The sequence below is a fragment of the Pseudophryne corroboree genome, chromosome 6, assembly GCF_028390025.1.
Source record: "Pseudophryne corroboree isolate aPseCor3 chromosome 6, aPseCor3.hap2, whole genome shotgun sequence".
Lineage (NCBI taxonomy): Eukaryota > Metazoa > Chordata > Amphibia > Anura > Myobatrachidae > Pseudophryne > Pseudophryne corroboree.
The window spans coordinates 530266179-530281437 of record NC_086449.1 but is presented as its reverse complement, the minus strand read 5'-3'; the positions used below and the strand labels follow the sequence as shown (position 1 = coordinate 530281437).

The window sequence follows — 15259 nt, the reverse complement described above, 5'->3', positions numbered from 1 at the left end:
TTGTTATGTCTTCAACAGTGATAGATATATCAGGTTGGTAACTACTATTGGTGGAAATAGTAATTCTAAATATGTCTAAGGTGGTGAGGTGATTTCCAAGATGAAATGGCAGACAGACATTCGGTAAAACAGACGGGTGTAGTATGGTATGCCGGCGGCCGGGCTCCCGGCGACCAGCATACCGGCGCCGGGAGCCCGACCCCCGGCATACCGACAGTGTGGCGAGCGCAAAGGAGCCCCTTGCGGGCTTTCTGCGCTCGCCACGCTGCGGGCACGGTGGCGCGCTACCTGCGCCACGCTATTTATTCTCTTTCCAGGGGGGTCGTGGACCCCCACGAGGGAGAATATCTGTCGGTATGCCGGGTGTCGGGATCCCGGCGCCGGTATACTGTGCGCCGGGATCCCGACATTCGGCATACTGAAGACCACCCAAACAGACCAATATATGTGTTGACAAGTCTGGAGAGGATAGGTAGATTTGAGTATCATCCGCATACAGACAATACTGAAATCCGAAAGAGACATGGTAAAGATTAGTAAAGCAGAGGACGTGGGACTGAGCCTTGCGGTACTCCACCTTATAGAGGAAACAAAGAGGTTGTGGATTCAGAGAATCAAATACTAAAAGAGTGATTTGAAAATTAGAATGAAAACTACGATAGGTCTGTGTCCTGAAGACAGAGATTGTAGTGTTTGTATGAGAATAGAGTGGTGTTTAAGCTAGAGTGACCATATTATCCCTTTTACCTGGGACGCTCATGGATTACACAGGTTCTGTGGCTGATTAAAACCAGCTGAAATGTAAGCTTGAAGTCAGCCAGCCACAGAACCTGTGTAATCCATGAGCGTCCCAGGTAAAAGGGATAATATGGTCACCCTATTTAAGCACTCAAATGTTGGTATGAAAGGAGTCAACGGTGTCAAATACAGCAGAGAGATCCAGAAGTGAGTAATGGCCGACTTAGCAGTGATCACATAATTTACTACCTTAGTCAGTGCTGTTTCTGCGGAGTGTTAGAAACAAAAGCCTGACTGAAGTGGGTCCAATAAATTGTGCGAGTGAAGAAAGTGTGGTGCATGGCAGCTTACAGATGGGATGGTAATTTGAGAGAGAGTTAAGGTCAGAATTCTGTTTTTTTGTTTTTTTTACCGAATAATCACTGTATGCGTGAATAATGATGGATAGATACCAGTATAAAGAGATTAGAGATTTTACTATAGGTGGGGATGAGCACAGAAAACAGAGCTCTACTGATTTGTGAGGGTATATAACAACAGAAGAGACTGTATACTGTGACATGCCAAGAGAGCGGATGTTACAGAGAGTAGATTGGTGGCACAAGGAGAATGTGGACTATCAATAAGGATCTTGGGGTTCGAAATGAGGCTGGAGATGTAGGAAGAAGAAGAACGATTGCACCAATTGCAAATAATGTAATATATGTGTCAGATAGTGATTCTCTGATATTACTGATTTTATGTCAGAGAAAAGAATTCTCAGTAAGGTAACCTATAAACTTAAGGACTCTGTCTTGTCTCTAAAGTGTTTCTCTGGTGACCATCAGTGGTGCTCCCCAGTAGTATCAACTTGAGTTTTTAAGGGGGTAGAAAAGAAGGAGACTCTTGTTGGGGAGCACTCTAAATCAGAGGAACCGTTCAAAATTCAACTTACTGTTAATATCATATCAACTTTATTAGAATATTATTTTAAGATAAGTGAGTCACAAATTTGTACAATGTGAAAAACCAACGACTGAGCGAAAAAATGAATAAAAGTAACAAATTAGTAGCTAAAAAAGCTATAATGTAATTGAAGCCGGATCAAATGTATGGTGAACACTAGATTGCCAAATTTTAACCTATACGTTGTAATATGACCGTCATATATCCTGCAAAATTCCAATGGGAAAGTCGCGGGGATTGAATCATGGGTCAAAAGCCAATGGCGTTAAGTTTACTGATTTGCTCAGTGATGTTCCTAGTAAGGGACATCTGAGCAAATCAGTAAACTTAACGATATACTTAAATCCTGGAATGTTAGGATGCCTTGAGGACCAGGTTTGGAAACCTCTGACTTAGAAGCTGATTCAGAGATGGATGCAGATCGCTGTATACGCAGCCAGATCTGCGTCCATCTCCTCATATGCTGGGGTCTGCCCAGCATAGGCGTTTCTAAAATAATGGGTGCAATGTGTGCAGTGCACATGGGCCCCTGGTTTCCAGGGGAGCCCACACTGCACCCATTTTGAATACTTACCGTTCCGGAGTCCAGCGTCGGGCACTGCAGTCGCGTCGAAAGTCGCTGCCTAAATGGCCACCGCGCATGTGCAGTAGCCAAATTGGTCTCCGGAACATGGCAGGCACCATGTTTCTGGAGATTGGCGCATGCACAGTAGACTCCGGCACACTGTCAGAGACTACTGCGACGTACAGAGGAGGGGGCCCACCGGAAGGTGCACTCGGGCCCCTTCCTCTTTTAAAACGCCCCTGATGCCCAGCATGTGTAATGGGCCACTTCCCGATGCATCTGCAATTAAATTGCGGATGCATTAAACTAGGGTTGACCCCTGGCAGCGCTGTCAGGTGGTCAGCAGCCATTTTTTTAATCGAAGCGGCTGCATGTGAGGTCACGTAGCCGGCCTGAAAATGGACACGTTACAGTCCCGTTCGGACCGCCCCACCCCCTCCAACACCGCGTTGCCGCCCCGCTTATTCCCGCCGTTGTCAATAATCTGGCGGCCGCATCCTTCTTCGATGCGGCCGCAAAAAGAAGGGTTGCGCACGCGCACTGCGGCCAGTGCGTGTGCACAGACATGATGAACGTGGCTGCTGCGTACTGATGCGCGGCTGCATCCATCTCTGAATCAGCCCCTTATATGCTTTTAAAATACAATTTGCTAACAATAATATAGCTACAAATTAGAACTATACATATTTGACTAGTTAAATAAACAGTTTATGCTATTATAATTGCATGTTAGCATATAGATTTATCAGATAAGCAGTACATGGAAACAGGCTGGAATCAGCAGTACAATAAGACTGTTCAACTGTGAGAAAGTAAAGAAATCTCACCTGTGTGACGAAGGGCTGAAAATCCCTGTTCATCTTCCCATTCCTGATTCTGTCCACTCTCATTAAACATAGAGAGCTCGGGAATTTCACGGTGCCAGTCTATTTCAAAGCTAAGCATTGAAAGATAATTGCAAGATAATTTATAACTAGACATATAATTTACATATGAACAGTAGCTATAATTCATATTTAAATCTAATTATTAATGTACATTAGTTTTATAATCAAATCAATGTAAAAATCAATTACATCAGTATTATACTGTATATCCTCACATTTTATAGTAATACATATATCATTCTTTTGTCAATCAATTACTGCAACATTACTTTGTTTAATCAATATGGGCACAAACATATCAATTACATATATCAACCAATGGTCCAGACAAAACCATAACATCCCTTAACCTACCGCCACCAGTTCATTTATGCTGGTTTCCACTTGAATTAATGAATTAAAGAACAATACTTTTGAATCTGGTTTGGCTTATTCTACCTTGCAATCTATAAGAAATACCCTTTGCTTTCTTAACCAACCAAGTACAAGTCTTGACAGAAAGTTCTTATCCATGTCTACTCATACTGGTAACAATTGCTTAAGGGAAAAACCCCATGCAAGTAATTTATTAGCGCTGAACATTTCTTGACTCAAAAGTAGGCCTCTCAGAATTACTATGGAAACAGGGCTCTAGCACACATTTTTGAAAGGGACATGGAAGACCTTGATTGCTATGAAAACTTACTTGGTTATACAGTCTCCAGTTAGATGATCACAGTTTCCAGCGCAGTCACATGGCCGGCAACCATACTCTCCAAAACCCCAATATCCAACCATACAACGGTCACAACTAGGGCCTGCTACACCAGGTTTACAAGGGCAGTCTCCATTCTGGGGGTCACACAATGTGTATGAGCTAGAAGTAAGCTTTGCTGATCCAACTGAATGACAGGAACATGCTAAAAACAAAATAAAAGAGAGAAAGTGATTAACTTTAAAACAACTTCACATGATGATTTATGCTAAAATGAGAATATATAAACTACTACAAATGTTTAGAACACTAGTTTCTCAATTTTTATTGCAATTGTAGTTCAGGAAATAAACAGAAATAGATCAAGGTAAGTGGTAAACTTCTAGACAGGCCCGGATTGGCCATCACTTTTGCGTAGGGCAGGGGTGGCCAACCAGTCAGAGACAAAGAGCCAAAAAATCTTGTTAGGTACGTGAAAGAGCCGACATCGAGCCGAAGGCACACGTGCAAAAATTGGATGTGGTCTTGTGCCTGCTAGGGCATACCCCTAGTATAAAATACATTGAAAAAGCCACTTCCAGATAAAATAATTGAAAAAGCCAGATCCACATAAAATATATTGAAAAAGTCATATTCACATAATACACTTCAGCTCCCCCATGTGTCATTTCAGCCAGCACCCTGCTGTGTCATTCCAGCCAACACCCACGTGTCAATGTGTCACTCCAGGCAGCTCCCCCATGTGTCACTCCCGCAGGCACCCTCCTGTGTCACTCCTGCCAGCTCCCCCAAGTGTCACTCCTGCTAGCACCCTTCTATGTTACTCCAGCCAGCTTCCCATTGTGTCACTCCTGGCAGCACCCTCCTGTGTCACTCCAGTCAGGTCCCCCATTGTGTCTCTCCTGTCAGGATCCTCCTTTGTCACTTCAGCCAGCTCCACCTTGTGTCATTCCAGCCCACACTCATATGTCACTACAGCCCAGTATCTGTCTCCCTCAGTTTTCAGTTACCGTAGTGCTGCTGTGTGTCTGGCTGGAGTGCACCGGTTTAAGGATCTGTTGTTGTCACGTGACTTTGAGTGTTGGGAGTCACATTTGAATAAAGAAATGGCCGCATGCGGCTCAAGAGCCACGGGTTGGCCACTGCTGGTGTAGGGAATACCCCGGTGGGCCGATTGGTGTGTGGGGCCTGTCATAAGCGCCCCCTCCACATCACCTGCTGGCAGTTTAACTGTGCGCTCTGCACTGCCCCCCTCCACGTCACCTGCTGTTTAATTAATTAACTGTGCGCACTGCTCTGCGGTCAGCGTCTGATATCGAGAGAGCCGGCCCTGCCCCCACCCCACCCGGCTGACAGGAAGATGAGGTTCGCGTGCCAAACGCCAATTACGTAATTGGCACGGACCTTGTGGAAAGAGAAGGTGCGGCCACGGTGGGTGCCCGTCCAGCAACAGGAAAGGTGAGTATGAGTGTACTCTCCTAAATGCATGTTCCTCTCCTGTGTTGCTGCTGCCTTGTGAAATGTCCTGACTCCTGTCCTCAACATGCTGTTACAGTTTCAGTTAAAGCCTGATTTGGGGGGTGTAATATTATATCTGGGGGTATAAGGTATTGAGTCTAATATGTCTGGGGGTATAAGGGTCTAATTTTATGTCTGAGTATATGAGGTTTGGGGTGTAATATATCTGGGGATTCTAGGTATGAGGTATAATATTACACCTGGGGGTATGAGGTATGGGCTGTAATATTATGTCTGGGGGTATGAGGTGTAATATGTGCCCATTGGGTGTGAGGTGTAATATTATGTCTGGGGGTGTGAGGTGTACTATTATGTCTGGAAGTATGAGGTGTAATATGTCTGGGGTTATGAGGTGTAATATTTTTTTGAAGTCTTAGTCCCGCCTACTTTGGTATTGGCTCTGCCTACAGATGGTTTGGCCCACATTAAATTTTTCAGGACCACTTTTGTTTCCCAATTCGCCCGTGCTGCTTGAGGTTAATAAAAAAAAATCCTCTGGCCAAAAGGACGGCAGCTAGAAGCCAGAGGTGGAAAGTGCCTCTGGTGCCCCTTGGGACAGAGGTGCATGAACATGCACTGGTTTTGTACGTCAGGTTTTCACTAGTAAGGCACTTTGTATTGCACTTTATTATCAGACTGCACAATTTTCCTTTTCTCTCACGCCACCACCCCAAACAGAGCCAGAAGTGAGAAGAGTGGGGAGTAGAAAGCCAGGGTCCCGGTTAGCAGGTCGCCGGCAGTAATGGCGGCATAAGGGTATGGAGACGCAGCGCTGACAGGCAGTTTCAGAGGCATACTATGTGTGTTCCGCTGTGAGGGGGGAGCTGAAGCCTTAAAATACAAAATACCCACACTGGCAGCAGCTTACAGGGGTTCATGACGCCTCTCCCATAGTGCCGAGGAGCGGGCGCCAAGAGAGGACTGCGGCGGGAGCGGGGCTTGGTAAGTATGGTGCCTCTCTCTCCCCCCTCCCATATGTGCACTACTAGCAGCGCTGTTATTGGGGGGTCTATACTACTGGGGGCAAACTACTGGGGGGCTATACTACAGAGGGGCAAACTACTGGGGGGCTATACTACAGAGGGGCAAACTACTGGTGGGCTATACTACAGAGAGGCAAACTACTGGGGGGCTATACTACAGAGGGGCAAACTACTGGGGGGCTATACTACAGAGGGGCAAACTACTGGGGGGCTATACTACAGAGGGGCAAACTACTGGGGGGCTATACTACAGAGAGGCAAACTACTGGGGGGCTATACTACAGAGGGGCAAACTACTGGGGGGCTATACTACAGAGAGGCAAACTACTGGGGGGCTATACTACAGAGGGGCAAATGACTGGGGGGCTATACTACAGAGGGGCAAACTACTGGGGGGCTATACTACAGAGGGGCAAATGACTGGGGGGCTATACTACAGAGGCAAACTACTGGGGGCTTTACTACTGGGGCAAACTACTGGGGGCTTTACTACTGGGGCAAACTACTGGGGGCTTTACTACTGGGGCAAACTACTGGGGGGCTTTAATACTGGGGACAAACTACAAAGGGGCAAACTACTGGGGGGCTTTACTACTGGGGGCATTACTACAAGGGGGCAAACTACAGGGGGGCTGGGGCAAACTACTGGGGGCATTACTAACGGGGCTAAACTACATGGGGCAAAACTACTGGAGCAATTACCACTGGGAGGCTAAACTAAAGGGGGGGGGGAGTAAATTACTGGGGTCATAACTGCAGGGGCATTACCAGTGGGGGCATGACTACTGGGGCTAAACTACAGGGGGCTAAACGACTGGGGGCATTACTACAGGCAACATTACTACTGGGGGCAATACTACACAGGGGCATTACCATTAAGGGCATTACTGATGGGGTGCACTGCTAATGAGGGCATTGTAAAGGGGACACTTCATAAGGGGCACCACTCTTGGGGACATAAGGGGCACTACTATTGCGGGTATTGCATAAGGGGCACTACTACTGTGGGCATAGTATAAGGGGTGCTACTGCTGTGGGCATTACTGTATGGGCTGACAAAGAAGCTGAGCTCCTGGTCCGCCCTCCGTCACTCCGCCCCTACCATCGCCGCCGCACTGGGAGCCCTGGTTCCAGACTCCCAGCTGCAGCGGATCTGGGACCAGGCTGGCTTTATAATCCCTGCCGCCACATCGCGCTCCTGTGACTGCGGCGCTACTAGTTCAAATCTGTCGCTGATTGGCTGCCGGTCAGCAGCAGTTTTGAAATATTAGCACCGTGGTCACAGGAGCTCGATGCGGCGGCAGGGATAATAAAGCCAGCCTGGTTCCCGATCCACTGCAGCCGCCCTCAGCCTCCTCTGCCGCCCCGCCCTCGGACCTCTGCATGCCCACAGCCTCCTCCTCCGCACTATCTCCGAGGCCCACAGCCTTCTCCACTCCACGCCTACCACAGCCTACTCATCCACAGCACCGCAGACCACCGCCGCTGCTAAACAGGTACTCTTACCTTGCTGCCTTTCTCTCTCTCTAGTGCCTACTGTATGCCCCTGCTGTCACTCTCCATGTCCCTGCTGTCACTCTCCATGTCCCTGCTGTCACTTTGCATGTCCCTGCTGTCATTTTCCATGTCCCTGCTGTCACTCTCCCTGTCACTCTGTCACTCTATAATGTGAATTTCGGCTCATTCTGTATGCTATAATGTGAATGGCGGCTCATACCGTGTGCTATAATGTGAATTTCGGCGCATACCGTGTGCTATAATTTGAATTTCGGCTCATACTGTGTGCTATAATGTGAATTTCGGCTCATACCGTGTGCTATAATTTGAATTTCAGCTCATACCGTGTGCTATAATGTGAATTTCGGCTCATACCGTGTGCTGTAATGTGAATTTCGACTCATACCGTGTGCTATAATGTGAATTTCGGCTTATACTGTGTGGTGTAATGTGAATTTGGCTCATACTGTGTGGTGTAATGTGAATCTCGGCTCATACTGTGTGCTATAATGTGAAAGGGGTCCTGTTATTGTGGTGTATAAGGGGTATATGGTGTGGTAAACTACACTGAAGGGCACACCCCCTTTTGCGTGGCCATGCCCCCTTTTGAGGAGCGCGCACGCCATCGGCGTGCACATAATTACAACCTTCACTTTTCCATACCCCCACTTCAAAATTTACACTTGGGTGCTACTACTGTGGGCATTATTACTATTGTGTGACCACGCCCCTTTCTTTTTGAGACCACACCCCCTTTTGCCGCGCGCGTCTACGGCGCGCGCAATACCTTTTATTACATGGGCGCCGTGGGGAGGGGGGTGAGTTCCACCACCTCTCTAGGACCACTTTAAGCACTGGGTAAGGCCCATTTTAAACCTCAAGTATTTGAACCCGTACTTATGGGTGTTCAAGTTCAAGATGGAGTCTCTGAGAGCGGTGATCTCAGGTCTGGAGGAGGGGGAATTCTTGGTGTCTCTGGATATCAAGGATACATACCTTCATATTCCGATTTGGCCACCTCATCAGGCTTATCTAAGGTTTGCATTACAGGACTTTCTCTACCAGTTCAAGGCCCTGCCATTTGGCCTCTCCACGGCACCGAGCGTGTTCACCAAGGTAATGGCAGAGATGATGTTTCTCCTCCACAAACAAGGAGTGAACGTAATACCGTACCTGGACAATCTGCTGATAAAAGCACCATCCAGGGAGAGGTTGTTGGACAACATTGCCCTATCAACCGAACTACTCCAGGATCACGGGTGGATTCTAAACCTACCAAAATCTCATCTGGAACCAACAGAGAGGCTTCCGTTCTTGGGAATGATACTGGATATGGAGGTACAGAAGGTATTTCTTCCTTTAGACATGGCATTGGTAATCCAGTCAATGGTACGGGATGTTCTAAAACCAACCCGGATATCGGTGCATCTATGCATTCGCCTCCTGGGAAAAATGGTAGAGTCTTACGAGGCTCTACAATACGGAAGGTTTCACGCAAGGCTCTTCCAGCTGGATCTGTTGGACAAGTGGTCCGGATCGCATCTTTCCATGCACCAGAGAATCCATCTGTCGCCAAAAGCCAGGATTTCTCTTCTGTGGTGGCTTCAGACCTCTCACCTGACCGAGGGCCGAAGGTTCGGGATTCAAAATTAGATTCTGCTAACCACAGACGCAAGCCTCAGAGGTTGGGGAGCAGTCACCCAAGGGGAACAGTTCAAAGGAAAATGGTCAAGTCAGGAGACCATCCTTCCAATCAACATTCTGGAACTAAGGGCCATATACAATGCCCTTCTACAGGCATCTTCTTCAAGATCATGCCATTCAGATTCAGTCGGACAATGTGACGGCGGTAACGTACATAAACTGACAGGAAGGAATGAAGAGCAGAGAAGCAATGTCAGAGGTGTCAAGGATTCTCCTCTGGGTGGAAAGACACGCTGTGGCGTTGTCGGCACTCTTCTTTCTGGGAGTAGACAACTGGGTAGCAGACTTCCTAAACAGACACAACCTCCACCCAGGAGAGTGGGGCCTTCACCCAGGATGTGCTTGACACATCGGTGGGGAATGCCACAAATCGACATGATGGCCTCTTGTCTCAACAAGAAGCTCAAGTGGCATTGTTCCAGGTCGAGAGACCCACAAGCAGTGGTGGTGGATGCTCTGGTGACTCCTTGGGTCTACCAGATGGTGTACATGTTTCCACCACTTCCATTGATCCCAAAAATTCTCAAAAGAATAAAAAAGGAAAAGGTTCAAGCAATTCTCATTGCTCCGGACTGGCCGAGAAGGGCCTGGTACTCGGATCTACTGGAGATGATCCTAGAGGACCCGTGGCCTCTACCTCTTCACGAGGATCTTCTACAACAGGGGCCATTCATCTATCAAGACTTACCATGGCTACGTTTGACGGTATGGAGGTTGAGCGTCAAATTCTAGCCCACAAAGGGATCCCGGATAGGGTTATTCCAGTCTTGATCCAAGCCAGAAAGGGGGTAACGTATAAACATTACCACCGTATTTGGTGTGAGCACAGGAAATTTCCTGCAGTTGATTTTCAACTGGGACATTTCCTCCTTTTTCTGCAATCGGGTGTGGATGTGGGCCTACGTTTGGGCTCCATAAAAGTCCAGATTTCGGCCTTATCCATTTTCTTCCAGAAACAATTGGCTTCTCTCCCTGAGGTTCAGACATTTTTGAAGGGTGTTCTGCGCATCTAGCCACGCTTTGTGCCTCCTACAGCACCTTGGGATCTCAATGTGATGTTGCAGTTTCTGCATTTGGAATGGTTTGAGCCTTTACAGGAGGCTGACGTAAAGTTTCTTACATGGAAGACTGTCACACTGTTGGCCTTGGCTTCAGCAAGATGTGTGTTGGAGCTGGGAGCGTTGTCTCACAAGAGCCTCTATTTGATTTTTCATGAAGATAGAGCAGAACTTAGAACTCGTCAGCAATTTCTTCCCAAGGTGGTGTCTGCGTTTCATATCAACCAACCTATTGTGGTTCCGGTGGTTACCGACACCTCTGCTACTTCAAAGTCCTTGGATGTTGTGAGGGTTTTGAAGATCTATGTGAAGCGGACAGCTCGTCACAGAAAATCTGACTCGCTGTTTGTTCTCTATGATCCCAATAAAATTGGGTGTCCTGCTTCAAAGCAGTCTATTGTTCGCTGGATCAGGCTTACTATCAGCATGCTTATTCTACGGCTGGCTTGCTGGTTCCAAGATCTGTACAGGCCCACTCTACTAGGTCGGTGGGTTCCTCCTGGGCGGCTGCCCGGGGTGTCTCGGCTTTACAGCTCTGCCGAGCAGCTACTTGGTCAGGTTCGAACACGTTTGCTAAGTTCTACAAGTTCGATACTTTGGCCTCTGAGGACCTTCAGTTTGGTAAATCTGTTCTGCAGGAAACTTAGCACTCTCCCACCCGGTTTGGGAGCTTTGGTACATCCCCATGGTACTAATGTGTACCCCAGTATCCTCTAGGATGTAAGAGAAAATAGGATTTTAATTACCTACCGGTAAATCCTTTTCTCGTAGTCCGTAGAGGATACTGGGCGCCCGCCTAGTGCTTCATTTATTCCTGCACTGTTACTTGGTTAAGTATTGTTGGTTCAGCTGTTGCTGTTCCTGGTTTGAAGTTTGGTTAGCTTGGCTTTCCTCTAGTTGTGTGTGCTGGTTGGGAATCTCACAACAATCTTTTCTATCCGTCTCTCAAAGTATGTCCGTCTCCTCGGGCACAGTTTCCTAGACTGAGTCTGGTAGGAGGGGCATAGAGGGAGGAGCCAGCCCACACTATCAAACTCTTAAAGTGCCCTTGGCTCCTAGTGGACCCGTCTATACCCCATGGTACTAATGCAGACGCCAGTATCCTCTACGGACTACGAGAAAAGGATTTACTGGTAGGTAATTAAAATCCTATTTTTTATTTACTTTTTTATTTTTTCCCGGACTTCAACACCCACCGCGGCCCTATGTGGCTCCCTCTGCTCCCCCTCCTCCTTCTAGCATACTACTCCACTGGGGAGGGGCGAAGTTTCATGGAATGACGCAGTTGCGTTGTGATGTCACAAAGCAATCTCATCGTTCCACGAAACTCCGCCGCCCCCTACCCGAGTGGAGTAGTATTAGGGAAGAGGGAGGAGGGGGAGCCGACAATATACTTACACCCCCTTGGCAATAAACATTCCCCTTGGCAATGAGCATTCCCCTTAGCAACGAGCATGGATGCCAGAGCATGAAACCCCTGCAAATGAGCATGACACCCAACACATGAAACCCCTGGCAACGATCATGACACTCAGCGCTTGAAACCCCTGGCAACGATCATGACACCTAGCGCATTAAACCTCTGGCAACGAACATGACACCCAGCGCATGAAACCCCTGGCAACTAGCAGGTAATTTTAAAGTAATTAGAAGCTTTACTGTAGGACATAATGTATCACGGGCATTGCGGTGTATGGCATAATATGGTGCAAGGGGCATTACTGTGTGGGGCTTAATATGGTGGAATGTTTATTTTTTCCAGTGGTGGCTGAGGTCTGTTGTTGCAGAGTCAAAAACTGGGATGTAAGGTCGTCTTTTCCTGTAAGGCCACGCTTATTTTAGTGAGTGGATGTCCGGGGGGGCGCATTTTAATGCTCGCACTGGGTGCCAAATTGTCTAGAAACAGCCCACTGGGGCATTTTTTTTTTGTTACGTTTATTTAACTTTTTTCCTGTTGTTTGCCCTTTTTTGCACCTTTCACCTCACCTTTTATGGGTTTTTTTTTGTGTGAGTGTGTCAAGTTTTGTGAGAGTTTTGGGTGAGACCCTTATGGGCCACCCTCACCCTTCGTGTCCTCAGGCTGTCTCCTTTTGGGGAGAGACAATGAATCCGTTCCCCCAAGGGTAAGCTTCGGCCAAACCTGGGGAGAAAGGGGTGACCTCGATCCTTGCAGTGGAGGGAAGCCTGAAGACTCTTGCCTCCTGAGGGATCTTTTGGCTCTGAGAGTTGGTAATTCAATGGGTCCCTCCAAGCTTCGGCAAAGGGGGACCTGAAGATTCTGTTTTCCCAAAATTGTGCCTTCTGGTTCTGAGAGTAAGAGGAGTAATGGGGCCTTTCTCCTTTTAGAGGGGGTCCAAAGTCCCTTGTCCCCAACATGGCTTTTGCACTGTACTGTGTGAACAGAAGCACGCACCTTGGCCTTCAAAAAAAACCTATGTTTCTGGGATATATTTTTTGTTGGCTTTTAATGTTTTAGTTCTGGCAAAAGTAAAGACAAGTGAAGCAACAGCAGCACTTTCAGCGGCTATTAAAAAAGTGAGTGATAACAAGATGAAAACACCACCCACTAACTCTGAGATTTTGGCTGGAGGCTGCTGGCTGGAAGGACACAGTTCAGCAACATACAGTACTGTACATAAGTTTTACTTTGCCTACCTGTCTGTGAAAATGTAATTGCTTAAACGCATGCAAGCACATTCTTTACTCCCGATGTGGGAAGTCCTAAGTGGTGAATCATATTGTTGTTTCTGTGCATATCTGCACACAATACAATATAACATTAAGCTGTCCTTACAGGAAACATTCCACAGTGATGGAATGAACAATGCAAAAAATGATGTTTGTATAACCACATGGGAACAGGTGTCTCTTAAGATTTTTAAAATGTACTACAAAGCTTAAATGTTTCTAAACACATTTTGTATATTGTCACACAACTTTATTAATTCCATCACAACATACATGTTCTATTATAAAGTCTGCAAACAAAATACACAAACTGTTAACACACAGTAGTTGTTAATTATCTCTCTAGAGTAATGGCATATCGATATACATACAGTATTTACAGCTGGTCCAGGACCTGCACGTCAAATAATACTGAATAATACTAATTCATTTGGTTAATTTTCTGAAATTAAAGTAATTTTTTCCAGCCAATATGATGGTGTATATTAATAGTTTTACTTTTTATATTTTTGTTCACAATTTTAAGGTAAGGGAAACTCTTACAGCAAAATCAATTTACCTAATTTACAAAAGGGTTTAGAATACCAAGAATTAGACTGATTATCTGTTTCCTCTTCTTATGTGCAGCATTCCATGCCCTGATATTGACTCCTGCATTTAACCTCTGAAATGGGATTAGTTTAATCCTGCCCCTGATACCCGTTTTACCTGTATCCATCTCTTTCTGTCATTGTCATCCAAGCAGATGAGTTCAAAGTCTGAGACCAGGGGCGTTTTAAGAGAGAAGGGGACCCGTGTGCAGCCTCTGTTGTGGGCCTCCTCCTCTCCAGCAGCTAGTAAAATCTGGCATAATGCCAGAGTCTACTGCACATGCGAAGGTCTCCGGGAACATGGCGCCCGCGCCTTGTTCCCGGAGACATCTCCAGTGCGCATGTGCAATTCACTCGGAAATGGCTGTGGTGGCCGCCAAGGGACTCCGGAGGGGTAAGTATACTGTATGGGTGCAGTGTGTGCCCTCCCCTGGACCTAGGAGCCCATGTCCACTGCACACACTGCACCCATTATAGAAACGCCTATGCCTGCAGTGGCAAACGCAGGATTTGCATGGGGGGGTTTCCAGAACTCGGTGGAGCCAATCACGGGGGTGGGGACTGAGGTGACCCAGTATATGCTGGGTCCGTAAAACTAGTGTGTGTGTGTGTGTGTATATATATATATATATATATATATATAATATACACAAATACGGAAAGGAGGAAGCAGGCAAAAAGTGTATTCAACAACACATCTACAGAACCTGTCTTTTTAAAGACGCAGAGTGCAGCTTCCTCCTTTCCGTATTTGTAAGTATTTGTTTCAAGAGGGCACCGGTGCTTACTGTAGCCATCAGTGGGAGTGCCGATCCACACATATATATATATATATATATATACACACACATACATATCTACACATATATATACCGTATATACACATATATATGTGTATATATATATATTAAATGCATACATATATATATATATATATATATACATACATACAGTACACGTCTACTGTATACAGTATACACATGTATGTATATATATATATATATCATATGTGTGTGTGTGTGTGTTTATATGTATGTATATATATATATATACATGTGTATATATGTATGCACATGGATATATATGTACTATAATTAAAATAAAGTAAACTTTTATTAAGCACTTACAAGTGCCACCAGGAAGACAGCAACCTGCAGAGGACGCTAGACAGCCATTAATAATACTCATTTTTTTTTTTGCTGGAGGGGGGTTTCTGGGTGCTCGGAAACCCCCCTGGGTGCGCCACTGGCCTGTGACTAGTTCTGGGATACGGACGGATAATTAAAAACCCTTGGCTCTACAAGCTGTTAACCTAACAATTTTCTTTGGTTTATCCTGGGGGATTTTGGGTGGGTGGGTAGGTTTAGGCTGCGGGGGGAGGGTTAGGCTGCC

The 15259-nt window shown here is 46.4% G+C and overlaps 1 protein-coding gene and 1 long non-coding RNA gene across 12 annotated transcripts in view; one reads left to right on the top strand and one right to left on the bottom strand.

Moving 5' to 3' along the window:
* Positions 1-15259, bottom strand: part of NTN4 (netrin 4) — a 233671-nt gene that overhangs the window by 21698 nt on the left and 196714 nt on the right. For all 5 annotated transcript variants that reach the window (XM_063927591.1, XM_063927592.1, XM_063927593.1 and 2 more), the window contains 2 exons: positions 3821-4034; positions 3076-3185 (listed from right to left, as the gene is read on the bottom strand). In XM_063927591.1, coding sequence (XP_063783661.1) covers positions 3076-3185; positions 3821-4034 — 324 coding nt within the window. The remainder of the gene's footprint in view (positions 1-3075; positions 3186-3820; positions 4035-15259) is intronic.
* Positions 1-15259, top strand: part of LOC134932819 (uncharacterized) — a 221135-nt gene that overhangs the window by 35594 nt on the left and 170282 nt on the right. The gene's annotated exons all lie outside the window — the stretch shown is intronic.